This window comes from Marmota flaviventris, chromosome 14 (genome assembly GCF_047511675.1).
Source record: "Marmota flaviventris isolate mMarFla1 chromosome 14, mMarFla1.hap1, whole genome shotgun sequence".
NCBI classification, from domain to species: Eukaryota; Metazoa; Chordata; class Mammalia; order Rodentia; family Sciuridae; genus Marmota; species Marmota flaviventris.
In genome coordinates, this window is record NC_092511.1 from 56,113,369 (window position 1) to 56,128,147 (window position 14,779).

Consider the following 14,779-nt stretch of genomic DNA (forward strand, 5'->3'; position numbering starts at 1 on the left):
AAACACGTTTTGTTGTGTTATTTTTCTTCAATACTGAGGATGGAACCCAGAACCTCACACATGCTAGGCAAGCACTCTACCACTGAACTACATCCCCAGCCTTTTTAAAAATTTCATTTTGAGTCAGGGTTGCCCAGGCTAGCCTGGAACTTTTGATCCTCCTGCCTTAGTCTCCCAATAGCTGGGTTACAAGCATACACCATCACACCTAAGGTTTTTTTGGTTTTTTTTTGGAAGTGGGGGTACCAAGGATTGAACTCAGGAGCATTCGACCACTGAACCATATCCTCAGCCCTATTTTGTATTTTATTTAGAAACAGGGTCTGAGTTGCTTAGCACCTCACTTTTGCTGAGGCTGGCTTTGAACTCACAATCCTCCTGTCTCAGCCTCCCGAGCCGCTGGGATTACTACAGGCATGCACCACCATGCCAGCTCTGACCTAAGCTTTTTAAAAATATTTTTTTATTTGAAAAATACAATATAAAGAGGAATTCTGTCGATAAGCCCTACTAAGAAATGAGCAGTTTTTCTATCCTGCTCTCATTCACTATTTCTTTTTATGAAAAATCACTTAAAAAAATTCAGCTGACTTTCAGTATTTACCATTAAAGGTCAGAAAATAGCATTCCTACATTGTTTTTTCTTAATTCTAAAGCTCTGGCCATTTTTCATGAACTTCCCACCACAAAAGATAAAGATTTAGCTTTCACATACACATACACATTTCCTCCCTTATGTATTTTCCATCCTCCACATCCTTCCTAAGTTTATCTCTATTTTAATTGGCAGATATTAGGCATTTCACATTATTATGAAAATATGTTTTACATCACTATGAAAATATGTTTTATGTTCTGCTTGGCACTTTTGTACTCTTATTGTTTTGTTTCTGCATCAAGTATACTAAATTAAAGCCAACCTACTACATGTATAGAAAGCTACATATATCTCTATATTTACATATAAATGAAATATTACTAGCAGCTGAACAAAATTGCATACTATTACTTTCTTTTCCCTACACATTTGTTTTAGTACACTACAGATCATTTCCTCTGCTGAGTGTTCTATCGTTCGACCCCCAAATTTTGTTCTAGAAACATTCGAGTACATATAGTATGTCATTTTATTGATTTTATTGTCCTGAAGGCACTCCCAGAGCCTCTCATCTCTGCCCCTCTCCTTCACCATCATCCTGGAGGTCTCCTCCTCCTCTCTCATGATGAATTCTCTGCTTTTGAGATCCCACAGTAAACTCTTTTTACAGTATGACATTACAGAATGAGTAAATCTTCTGATAGTTTCCAAAACAGGTAAGCTTTACTTGAAAATGTTTTCATTCTACCATCTAATTTGAATTTATAGAGAATTCTAGATTGAAAATAACTAGGTCCCTCAGAATTGCAAAAGCAATACTCCAATTTCTTTTGGTTTCCAACTCTGTTTCTGAGAAACTCAGTGCCATTATGATTCTTGACTCTGTAAGAAGTCCCTCTCCAACTCTTCCACCTTACTATATCCCCAGCTCTGTAAATTTGCAGGTTCATCTCTTTGTTCCAATTGTTTTGAAATTTCATGACAATGTGCCTATGTCCAGATGAGTTTTCTATTACCATACTGGGTACTCAGTAAATCCTTTCAGTCCAGAAATACATTGCTTTTGGTTCTGAGATATTTTCTCAACTCCCTCCCAAGTAGCTGGGATCACAAGTGTGTGTCACCACACCTATAAATAATGTTACATTTAATATTTACTAAATAAATGCAAGCAGTCTTCACTCCCCCCACCCCCAGCCACCCACCTTGTTGCTCATTTTAGCCAGACCCTGTGCTGGGGAAGAGAAGGTAGTGGCACTCAGACCTTCCAATATACTCCCAGGCACTGTCACAGCAGTCTTCATTCATATGCATCTCTACCACTCCAGTCATGAGGTTTTTTTACTTATTTTATTCTTCCAAGAATTGAGATTTCTTCTTTTCTTTCTTTAAAACACTGTTGTCTACAATGCCACTACCAGCCTGGTCTCACGTCACACTCAACCATTTGCCAGTCCATGAGAGTCATTCAGAGATCTCTGGCAATGGTGAAAGAGGACAAACAGAAGGGAGACCAACACTTGTACCAGTACCAACTGGAAACAGTGCAGTCTTAAACCCATCTAACTCTTCCAAAAAGACATAACCAATTCTTTATGGTAGTGTACCACACTATCTTGTGAAACAAAATATAAAGATAAGTATTCTCTTGCAAGGAAGGAAGGAAGATGTTCTCAGAATATCATGAACTTCTACTGAAATGCCAAAGTAGAAGTCCTTGCACAACACACAGTTAACAAAGTGACCTGCTTTTCCTTGTGTGATTTAAACTGAAAGAAAGAAAGAGAGGGAGGGAAGGGAAAACTTCCTATAGAAGCATCCGAACATGACTGAAAATTTGTTACCTTTGTCTCTACTATGGATGCTTCTGTATTCTCTTCTATCTGCAGTTTGCAATTATGATTCCTTACGATACATCAAAAGCTAGTATCCTTGCTTTAAGTGTAGAAGTAGAAAAATAAATCTGAGTGGTTATATTTCTGTTTGGAAGCAATGAGTGGTGCCAATTCCATAGATCCACTGATGAAAATCACCAAATGAATATCTAAGCTATTACCCCATTTTCATGTAGATTTGAATTCCTAAGTCTCCCACAACTATAGTCCCCTCTCTACACAGAGCCCTTACCCTAGAACAACTATCCACCAGAAGCTTGGAAAAGGAGGGTGTAAATCACCATATATGGCAGATAAGTTTGGGATGGTCAGGGACTCCCCATTTCTGTTGTCCTTATGAAGCAGTTTCAGTATTCCTAGCTGAAATTCATGAACATATATTTCCCACAGAAGCATTTTTCAAATGTGCCTACTTAAAAAATAAACCTTAAGAATAACAACCTAGTTGTAATTTGGAAGCTACTAATAATAAGCAGAAGTTACTAGTGGCATTTTGTCACAAAAAGACTAAGAACATTAATTCCTGAGAAGAATAATTATGTTAATTATTAATAATTCAAACAAAGAACACATTTCAAAACTCTGAATATGGGGCTATCAGGCCAAACTGAACATATATATTTTAGGGCAAAATATCTATAAGAAATTATCTATTAAATGATCTTTAGATTGTTTTTAATATGAATAATAAGTAAAACAGTTCTTTCATACTTACAGCACAGAATTCTTCAAAGGATATTCTCCCATCTCCATCCTTATCTGCGTTTATTATGGTTTTGTCTACAATTTGCTGTAACTGTGTGTCTTTCAGATTGTTCCCAACCATCATTTTCAACACCTGGAAGAGTTCCCCATTGGAAATATAGCCATCTTTATCCATGTCATAGATACGGAAAGCAACTAAAAAAGAGAGGAAGAAAAATCCATGGCAGTTGTAAGCAATCACATGAGTACTTTAAGTGAAAAACAAAAACAAAAACAAAACAGTAAATTACCAAACATCTGGAATTATGACTCTGAGGATGATGCCTTCCCTAAATATAGATGTTGCCTTTGGTGGGATTAACATAGTTGTTAAGATGGGCTTACAGAGTCAAGATTGACTGGGCGAAACAGTGTATGTAGCCTAGGTTGTTTAACCATATTTAGAACTAGGGATAACAACAGGTCCAGTTTCTTAGGTTCTTCAGAACATTTCTTGCTACTTTCATTAGAAACAAACAAACAACAACAAAAACAACGCATCTTTATCCATACCATATATGTAATTTATATTACTGTTTTCAGTAGAAGGAAATTCTATTTTTCTTCTATACAATATAACCATACATAACCATACAGTATTCAAACATACTAGTTGAAAATGTGCAAATGTAAAATTTGTGTTATGTCTAAACATCCAGAATAAAAGAAATTGTTTAGAATATTTTAAAAGAAGTCTGTAATGTAGTATAGGATAGTAGCAGTTTAAGAGGGATAATGAAGTCAGTAAAGTAAAATACTTACACCGCAATTTCTGCTCCTTATCTCCTTTGACACTGAACTGAGAGACTCCCTCAATGAATTCTGAATAAAAAGAGTTAAAATGTTTAAAAATCTGAACTTTAATGTTTTACATAGAAAACCAGTATTTACCTTACATACCCACAAAAGGACATTTCCCTGTATAAGACAATTCTATACTAGCATGTTGAAAGTTGAAAGCGCTGAATTTAAACATTCACAATCAAGGCTCTACATTTCTCCCCTCCTTATTTGGAGTCTTCTAAGATTAATCAATTTGAATAAATATTTTAAGTATTATAAACCACACTCAAAAACATATTATTGAAGCTATTTACCTCTTTCCTCTTAGGATATAATTTAAAAGGGACTAAAAAAATAAAAAGACTATAAACTGTTTTGCCAGAACAAAAATAATTTTGAATTACTGTCCTAAAATTCAGTGTATTTATACACTGTAGGGATTTGCATACAAATTATTATTTTTCATCATTACCTGATAAACACTAAATCATAATTGATTTTAGATCCCTTCACTTATCATTCAGTTTCTCAAATTAAATTGACAAAGCCTGCTGGAAACTAACTAGCGAAATGAGGTATTTATTTACTTATTTAGTAAAGAATTAAAGTAAAATGATGTATCATGTTAGTATTAGCAAAAGCACAATGTCTTTGTAAAATCTAGATTAATTAAAACTATGATATAACATATCCTTATCACTATAATTTAATTGCTTAGTATGTAGGTCTCACTCTTAAAAAAGAAAAAGGTTTTAAAAAACTGCAACTTCTGGGGCTGGGGATATAGCTCAGTGGGTAGAGTGCTTGCCTTGTATGCACAAGGCACTGGGTTCAATCCCCAGCACAAAAAAAACAAACAAACAAAAAAAAAACAACCTTGTAACTTCTAATATTATAAATTAGCCTAGAGTGAAAATCATCTTCTAAAAACAAAGGAAAAAAAACGAATCTCCCTTTTTGGGGTCAGAATGCCCTAAAGGTACCTTGATCACTTATGAATCAAGAAGTAAAATAGTTCACTAAAGTGTATATACTACAGATTTTAAGGTTTTAAGATGTTTTACTATAACATCACCAAAATAAAAATTTAAGAAAAAGTAAAAGTTCCAGATGTTTATGTATATATAGCTATAAGGCTACTCACAACTAGTGATTTAAAAAACAAAACAAAAAACCCCAATCTATTTTCTTACCTTTAAAGTCTACTTCTCCATTCCCATCTGTGTCAAATATATCTATTACTCGTTGTACTAAAGGATTCTGTTGTAACTCAGGCAGAGACATGAACTCTTCCACACTCAAAGAACCAGAATTGTCCAAATCCAGCTTCTTAAATCTTTTTCCTAGCCTTTTAATTTCATCAGCATCAACTAAATGCAAACACAAAAAAAGTAGCAAGATTTTTTAGAAATGATTTTATAATGGTTATGGAAAAAAATTCAGCAGTTATCCAATCCTTTAAGTTCCGATTTCATTAAAAGAGTTACATACACTGTTAAATAATTTCTCCTAATAGAGTACAACATAAATATTTTCATTTGGTTACCTTTCTGTTTGTTTGTCCCTGCCATAACATACAACAAACTATACACAAAGTACCCAGATATCTCAGGACTGACAACACTAAGCTGATCATGGAGGTCACACAAGATATCCCAGGACTAATATCACTAAGCTGATCACAGAGGTCCTACTAGACAAGCTAAATCAATCTCTGCTCTGTACTAAAGCACCTTTATTTTCACTTTCTTAATTTTTAATTTACTTTACTTTTAACAGTTTGATGCAAACTTCAAAGGCTATTCAAAATTCAAAAATTCTAACATTCCCCTTCCATCTCACCCCTTGAGATCTATTTCCTTTCTTGGAGGCAATATGACCAGCTTCTTGAATATTCTTACATTTTAGATCAGTTCTTGAAACTCTTTCAAGTATGAGTAACTAAAAGACAGCTTCTTTTACTTCTCTGACCAAAACCAAACCAAAAAAAAAAAAAAAAAAAGCTAACAAAATTCACTCGTCAACACCTTAAGAGAAAAAAATAACTATAATTTTTTAAGAAATGCTTGTATTACTTTGTAAGTACTCTATAAAAATTCAGGCAGTTTGTTCTGTTTTGGTACTAGGGATTGAACCACAAGCCCAGCATCCCCCCCCCCCTTTTTTTAAGTTTCTTATTTTGAGACAGGGTTTTGCTAAGTTGCTGAGGCTGTCTTTGAATTTGGGATCCTTCTGCCTCAGCCTCCCAGCTGATGGATTACAGGCATGTACCGCCCACTCAACGTTCTTCAAAAAGGTTTACGTCATTTTCTTTCAAAAAATAATACAAATATATACCAAAAAATTAAACAAAACCACCAGTTTTTTTTAAAAGAAAATTAACAAGGCAAATGTCACTTTGCCCATGAATATATATGTATCACAGTTATATTAGAGAAGAGACCACAAACTGGTTTTCAGTTTAGTTTAGTTTTATTATAAACTGGGTGTTGAACCCGGGGCACTCTACCACTGAGCTATATCCCTAGCCACTGTTATTTTATTATTTTGAGACAGGGTCTTGCTAAATTGCCCAGGCTGACCTTGAACCTGGCAATCCTCTTGCCTAGGGCCTCCTCAGTTACTGGAATTACACTGTGCCCAAATGTTGTTTTGATCCTCACTTTAGGAACTTAAACATTAAAGTGCATATTTAAAATATAAAGGTACTATATTAAAATGCTACATAACTATATGTAATTTTCTGCACTACTAAAGTACAGACTGAAAATGCTACACATAGTGCTCTAGTATTTTCCATGAAAGGTTTTAATCCCTTAATCCTAAGGAGTTCTGTTTTTCATGGTGGGGGGCACCTATTTCAGTTCGCTGAATTGAATGGTTTGATGTCTGGTTAGATAGAGTTTTACTTTAAATAAGATAATGCTCTAATATGAATATAGCTATAAGATAATACTCTAATATGAATAATTCCAGTATAATTGACAGAGGGAAATAATGTCAGTACAACATATAAACTTCATGAATCTGTCTGATGCTCTTAGGTTTATGATGGGGTTCTATACCAAAAAACTCATGATAATGCAAAACATCATAAATGGAAAATGCATACAATAAACCTAAACAGCAAACATAATAATTTAGCCTTGCCTACCTCAAATATACTAAGAACACTCTAACCTACAGTTGGGCAAAATCATTTAATACAAAGCCTATTTTATACTAAAATATTGAACACCTCATAATTTTTTGAATATATGTATTGGGAACAGTACACTGTATAACATCAGCTGTTCATCTTCATGATCAGGTGGCTAATTGTGAGCTATAGCTTGTTGTGCTACCCAGCATCTTGAGATTATTATACTGCATATCAATTAGACCAGGAAAATATCAAAATTCAAAGTACATTCTCTATTAAATATGTGTATATTGCTTTCGAGCCATCGTAACTCAAGGGGCAGGTTTTCTCAAAAAGGAAGTCTTAGTATATAAAAACCTTAAGGTAAAACGGTAAACAAGGAGTGCCTTCCTGCTGGGCTTGGTGGCACAGGAACTCAGGAGGCTAAGGGAGGAGGATCACAAGTTCAAAGCCAGCCTCAGCAACTTAGCCAGATCCTGTCTCAAAATAAAGAGGGCTGAGGATGTAGCTCAGTGGTAAAGTGCCCCTGGATTCAATCTACCAAGAGGGGAAAGGGGCAAGTATCTTCTTTTAGAGAAATTAACAGCAAATTTAATAGTTTCAAGAACCTCAAGGCTTCTGTTGAAAACTAAAGGTGCAGATGAAGACACAAATATAATTTCTCTGTTTTTTTTTTGTTTTGTTTTTAACTACCTGCCCTCAAAATACTATTTTAAAAGGTGGCTATTCATTGGCTCGCCATTAATGTTAAAATTAGTTTCTACTGAAATAAATGACTTCAAGAACCTGTATCTCAAAATAAATGTTTAAGGCGCATGTGACTAACTATGTCATTTAATACAAATGCCAGAATTTGTACTTATATTTTTAAAGATCATTACTATTTATAATAGCGCTTTGTGAGTTGCATCAGTGTCCAGCCAACCAATATTTTTCCCACATGTGATTTTGCACCATGTGTGGCTTATTGGAAACACATATATTGTATTTTTAAAGAAAACTTTACATTGATTTAATGAAAATATTCATCCACTTCTAACAGTAAGATAACACACATGTTCAAAATAACCTGATAAAAATTCAAATATACACTTAATGATCACATCAACTATATAAAACATTTGATTGCTCTACTAAAGAGTAGTTGTTCAGTAGAACAGATGACAAAAGCAAAGTATTTTCCCTTTATCCATTAGAAAATCAGATACCCTTACTCTTGGGGAAGGAGTGTGACAATGTCTTACAAATGCTTTCCCCTATTTATTTACACAGCTCTTCTACCTCAAGAGTCAGCCCACAGTTTTTTCACTGGTTTTCTGTACAATGCATATAATAGATGCTCATAAATGTTTTAAGCACTAATAAATGTTTCACACTTAAAACATATTGATCAAAATGCCATCAATATTTATAGTTATACATAGTAGCTGGTTTCATCCTAATGAAATCATACATGCATGGAATCGGATCCACTCAATTTCAGTCCCTGCTCCCTCCTCCCTGTCCCCTTCCCTTCACTGATCTTCCCCTTCCTCATCATTTATCCATCCTTGATTGGTACCTTCTACACACACACATGAAGGTAAGGTTTCCTGTAGTATATTTATATACGTACATAAGGTGATTTTGTTAAATTGATTCCACATTTCCTCACCTTTCCTGTCCCTCCTCCCTCCCTCTTAATCTCCGACACTCACTGATCTTCCCCATACCTTATGATATCCAATCCCTACCCCCGCACTTTTTGTTCTAGCATCCACATATAAAAGAACACATTCAACCCTTGATTTTCTGAGTCTGATTTATTTCATAGTATAATGTTCTCCATTTCTATCCATTTGCTGGCAAATGGCTTAATTTCATTCTTCTTAATGGCTGAGTAAAACTCTATTGTATGTATATTACCATATTTTCTTAATTCATTCATCTACTGACAGGCATCTGGGCTGATTCCTTAATTTGGTTATTGTGAATTGTTCAGGTGAGCTTTTGAGATTATGTGGTCAGTAGAAATACCAAGAAATGGAGCCAGGCAAAGTAAAATCACCAAGACAAGGCCAACGAGATAGGACAACAGTCTGCCCCATTCTGAAAATAATATCAGAGACTTCCTCAGAGGATAAGGGACAAATTCCTGATGGTAAGGGAAAGACACATGCAAAGAATCATCACTGAAATAACTCAGTTACCTTTACCTTATCACAGTATGGTAAAACATTCCCCAAGATGGAAACACATGGTAATAAGAAACAATGCATGAAGAAGAATGATGGAAGTGTAGGCACAACTAGGATCCCACCTCTGTAAGTGAAGACATCAAGATACAGAGTTCCTGCCTACCTAGCAGACACCATAAAAGTTGTAAACTTTTGTCCTTTGACATTCTTGGTTGATGCCTAATAAAATTCTTGTCTGTGCTTAAATTCTTTTCAGGTCCAGTTTTTGTTTCTACCAACTCTGGACCCAAGGACTCAGTTTGGTAACAAAATCATTCAGACCAGTTTCTCAAAATTCATAGATTTTGCTAAAAAGCTACCTGTCCATACTTGCCTTGGTTTTACATGTGTACCACAGACTAGTTAACAGCTTTCTTCTCAAAATCTAGCTTTGCTTACTTTACAACCACAGACCAGAAAAGGTAATGATTGGGAAAACAGATCACTGGGAATATTAGAAGTGGAAAAGGAAAAATGACATTTCCACAAAAGTAGATGAATCACTTCCTCTAGAGGGTATCATTAATGGAAAAAGAAAAAGGAGAAATGTAGCACTATAATATTTGTGGAAACTATTATATTCTGTATGTTGAAGCATGGAGATACATAACTGTATAGAAAGTTGTCTACAGTGAAACTGAAACTGAGGCATTGAAAGGATTGTCAACTAGAAAAAAACCCTACTAATCAGGAAGACAGTATTTCATAGTCTTGAATAATACTAAGAATTCTGGAGGTGTGGTTCAGGGGTATAGCTGATTCTATGCACATATACAAGGTACTGGATCCAACCTCTGATACAAAAAAATTTTAATAATAATTTTTCTTTTTGGAAAAGAATATAGAAGAAGATCATCAAATAAATATATTTGGCCCAACGCATCCTTCTTTACATTGCAAACATTAATCCTTTTGTTTGTGTTTGTGCACAAATGTGTGCATGTTGCTAGGGATAGAACCCAAGGACTGGTGGCGTGCTAGCCAAGTGCTCTACCAATGAGCTATATCCCCAACCCTTTTTACTTTGAGTCTTGCTAACTTGCCCAGGTTGACTTAGAACGTCCAATCCTGCTTCAATCTGCTGAGTAGCTGGGACTACAAGTATGTATCACCATGCCCAGCTAAAATTAATCTTTTTAAAAGGCAAATTTAGTGAAACTGCTGGCTCTTGTGCTTAAAATTTTCTTGTGGTGCTGGGGTTGTGGCTCAGTCGTAGAATGCTTGCCTAGCATGTGTGAGGCGCTGGGTTTGATTCTCAATACCACATAAAAATAAATAAATAATAAAAAAATAAAGATATCATATCCATCTGCAACCAAAACTATTTTTGAGAGAGAGAGAGAATTTTTTAATATTTATTTTTTAGTTATCGGCGGATACAACATCTTTGTTGGTATGTGGTGCTAAGGATCGAACCCGGGCCGCGCATGCCTGACGAGCGCGCTACCGCTTGAGCCACATCCCCAGCCCCCAACCAAAACTATTTTTAAAAATTTTTCTTGTGGCAATAACAAGAAACAAGACAAAAAGCCTAAAGCTCTTGATAATATTTAGCTTCACTTTAAGTTTCCATCCTCTTTCCCCATTTCCTTTTCTTTAGCTACACTGCTCTTGGTACAATTCTGCTAAGGTATATATTTTACACCTCCATTTCTTTATAAGCTCTCTCCTGGAAGGTCCTTGCCTGAATGTCCTTTTATGAGAATACCATCAGTTTTTCTCTAATTAAAGAAAGGAGGATGTTATTAACTACATAATCTCATAGTTGTATGATTCAATTAACTCACTTACAAAAGACCTTAAAGTAACACTTAAAATCTATTTACTTCTTTTTAAGTATCTTGTGAAATATTACATGTAGTTGACAGTTTTTCTGCATGAGTAAACAAAACTTTCCTCAGTGATCATACTTTACCTGCACAACAAATGGCTACTTAAACAGCCCCTAAGTATAACTTAAATGGAACTAGCTCTATATAATCTTCCACTGATCAACTTTCTCCTACACCCCTTGCCCTTGAAACTCACCTTGAATTTTAAGAAGCCAGTAAAATGTGTAAGAAGGCAGTTATCGCTTTTCTAACCACCCATTTATTTCCTCCTCCCTTCCCTCCCTTCCAGCTAAGAGTTACAAAGATGAGTAAGATGCAGACTAAATACTTCACACTTACTATCTAGTTGAGTCTAGATTGGAAAATAAAGCCATGAATGTCTTTTAAAGCCAAGATCTAAGAATACTACTTTAAAAAACAAGTGGTAAAATGTTCTGTTAGATAATGAACAAAGTAACTTATTTGGCCACTGCTGTAACCAGAGAAGCAGTTATTCAAGTACTTTCACTTGACAGCAATGGTCTACCTGAGTGGCAGAATATTAAAGTATGAAGCAAGATTTCAATTTTTGAAATACCAGCACTTACTAATCTACTATAAATTAGGCAGATATCTCTAAAATAGATCAATCCCATCTTGTTAGCACTTAAATAATTTCAGTGTATTTACAAACCTGCACTCAGCATCAGGTTAGAAATAAAGAACAAATTCCAACTTCTGGCAACATGTTTCAACACTTCTTCTTCTTCTTTTTTTTTTTTTTAAGCCTACTGCTTAGGATCCTGCTCCCTTAAAAAGAGATGAACAAGGAAAAACAAACAAACCTCACCCTCCTGACTCATCCTGTGACTCAGAGATACTCTTTTTCACAGGTTATTTTCCACTTTTTAGAAAGATACCTTTAGGAGGGCTACTTACTTTGATAGCTAAAAATACTTATATATTCAATTGAAATTATATTAGAAAAAGCACTAAATAGCCTTAGAAAGTCATATATACTATTATCTAAAATTTAAGCAAGATACTATAAACTTAAGATATTTTAGTCTGAATTTATAACATATAAAAAAGTTTTTAATAAGAAATTGCTGAAGAGCTTACAGAGAACACTAAATTAAATTGTTGAGCTCTTACCTGGATCGGTACACTCTGATATTCTCAGGGATAAATGTAAATTAGACGGCAACTTCTTTTAACAAGTGATTTCAGAATCTTGTTAATGTTATCACACAAAATGTTTAAGAATTTTCTTTTAGAGAGCTTACATTGCTATAGTAAATTTTAATATTTTCAACTGTACGTATATTAGAGCACCATAATATAGAAGGTTGCATATTTATTCATCCGTCTTTCAGTTGGAGAAGCATGAATGAATTCCTTTTAATATATTTCTATATTTCTCTCATTCTGGGGGTGGGGGTGGTTTAAGAGTTTCCAAAATTATAAAAAGACTTAAGTCTTTCACTTTAAAAGTACTGCTATTGATACATATATACTAAGCTGCTGCTCAACTATTAAAAGTAAAAACAACCTGAGGAAGTCTAAACTTTTAGTTCAATTTTAAGGTTTCTTAGAATAAAAGATAAATAGAATAGAATAAAAATCAACTTTCCTCAAATTTTAGTTGGTTCTCAATAATGGTAAAGTAGAAAAATAGCAATAGGGTTATTAAACCTTTAGGAAAATTATTAATATCCACTTTATACCTATCTATTAGTAGATCAAGTAATGATTTAACAACAAAAACAAAATAAAATATATAAAACTTTTAAATTTCTCCTAGAAATAGTATTTTTGAAAGAAACTAAATGCAGTGTGGGACCCTGGACAGGGTGGGAGAGCTCTTCAAATTTCACCATTTTTCACTAAAATATGTGGTTTAGTATTATTTTACCAATGTTATTTTCTTGATTTTGATGATTAACTTCAGTTCTGTAAATGTTAACCTTAGGAGAATCTGTCTGAGGAGCATTTGAAAACATTACTTTTATAAATTTTTTTTGCAATTTCTTTTGAGTCTCCTCCCATTTGTGACAGCTCTTAATTTTCTCCTTAGTTTTTACGACCATAAAACTTTTGCTCTAGCATTTTGTGAAAGGTTCTTCAGTTTAAGCTTAATGATGTTTTTCTCATGATTAGAATGAATTTAGGTCTTTGGGGAAGGAACACAACAGAAATGATTTGACACATCTCATAACTAGTGATGGTGACTTCAATCTCTTTAGTCAAGTGGTAAAAAAGTGGTGCTGCCAATTCTTCAATATGTTTTTATTTATTTTTTAAGTTAGAAAGTATCCTGGGGAAGATATTTGAGAAAATGCACATATTCTATTTCTCCTCAAATTCTGACCTAATTTTAGCATCCATCAGTGGGTCATGTCTGCAACATTTATTTCTGTGATATTTGCCTAAGAATCAATTTCTTTTTCCCTCTTTTCTTCTACATTAATGGGGATATTCCCACAAAAAAAGAAAAATAAAAATGGTCCCTTCTCAATTTATTCTTTTAATTATATTTATTTTACTATATGAGTTAAAGCCCAACACTATCATTATTTACTTTGTTAGTCAAACTGCTCCAGGTTTGGTCTTTAGGTGCTGCTTCAGGCTTGCTTTTATGAAGCCTTTCAGTCATCCCTTTTTGTTTTTGTCTTTTTGTGTGTGTGTATGGGGGGGAGGGTTGTTTGTTTGTTTGTTTTGCTTTGCTTTATAGCATTTCCTTAATTTCTGGCACCATAAGATGTTCCAGGCTCATCCTGACTGTATGTAATATTTCTAATAAGAGATCCCCCAATCTCTTTTATATGGCAAGAAATTAAGAGCTACACTATAAAATGATAACTATTAGTAAATATTACTCCAACACAGGATTTCAGAATATCTCAAGTACTTTAAAAAAGAACCATCAGCTATAGCAAAATTACCTGTGGAGAAATATGTGTTGAATAGCACTTGTAAAAACCACCACAAGTACAAACTTTATAGTGTTACCAAAAGAAGTTATTGAGAAGTTTTTGAACATAAACATTAATTAAAGTCTTTGTCCATGTCCTACAAAGGTAATGGTTGTATTTTCATGTTACCCAAAATGAGAAGTAAAAACCACCAGGGGGCGCATCAGATAAAAAACCTTTTAAGTAGTAGCTCCAAAAAAACCTCAGATTTTATAAGGGTCTTACTTACAGACTAACAGTTTAATATTTATATACTACATAAAATAGTTCAACTACCAAATGACAAAGAAAACGTGCTACCACTGTTTTGAAACACTTAATATATTACAAAACTAATAAGGACATGAGCACATATTTGTATTGTATTAGATATGAAAAACTGCCATCCACTTAAAATGTGTGGCTTTTAGGAATATGTTATAATTTTAGAATGGAAGAGGTAATGTGTGCTTTTGGTGCTTCTAGAATATAATTCTTATATACCTCAAAATGTATCAAGCAATTATCAAACATGCAAAAGATAGGCATCACCAGCAACAAAATAATTGCCAAATTATAATTAAAATGCTAAAAAAAAAAAAAAGTGAAACCAACTTGGTGAACAATACTCAAAAA

General features: G+C 34.1%; 1 protein-coding gene across 1 annotated transcript in view; it reads right to left on the reverse strand.

Moving 5' to 3' along the window:
* The window catches only part of Ppp3r1 (protein phosphatase 3 regulatory subunit B, alpha), a 59,193-nt gene that overhangs the window by 3,590 nt on the left and 40,824 nt on the right, over nucleotides 1-14,779 (reverse strand). Inside the window, exons 3-5 of the mRNA XM_027934433.2 lie at nucleotides 5,214-5,390; nucleotides 4,000-4,059; nucleotides 3,209-3,393 (exon numbers count right to left, since the gene is read on the reverse strand). Of these exons, the coding sequence (XP_027790234.1) occupies nucleotides 3,209-3,393; nucleotides 4,000-4,059; nucleotides 5,214-5,390 (422 nt within the window). The remainder of the gene's footprint in view (nucleotides 1-3,208; nucleotides 3,394-3,999; nucleotides 4,060-5,213; nucleotides 5,391-14,779) is intronic.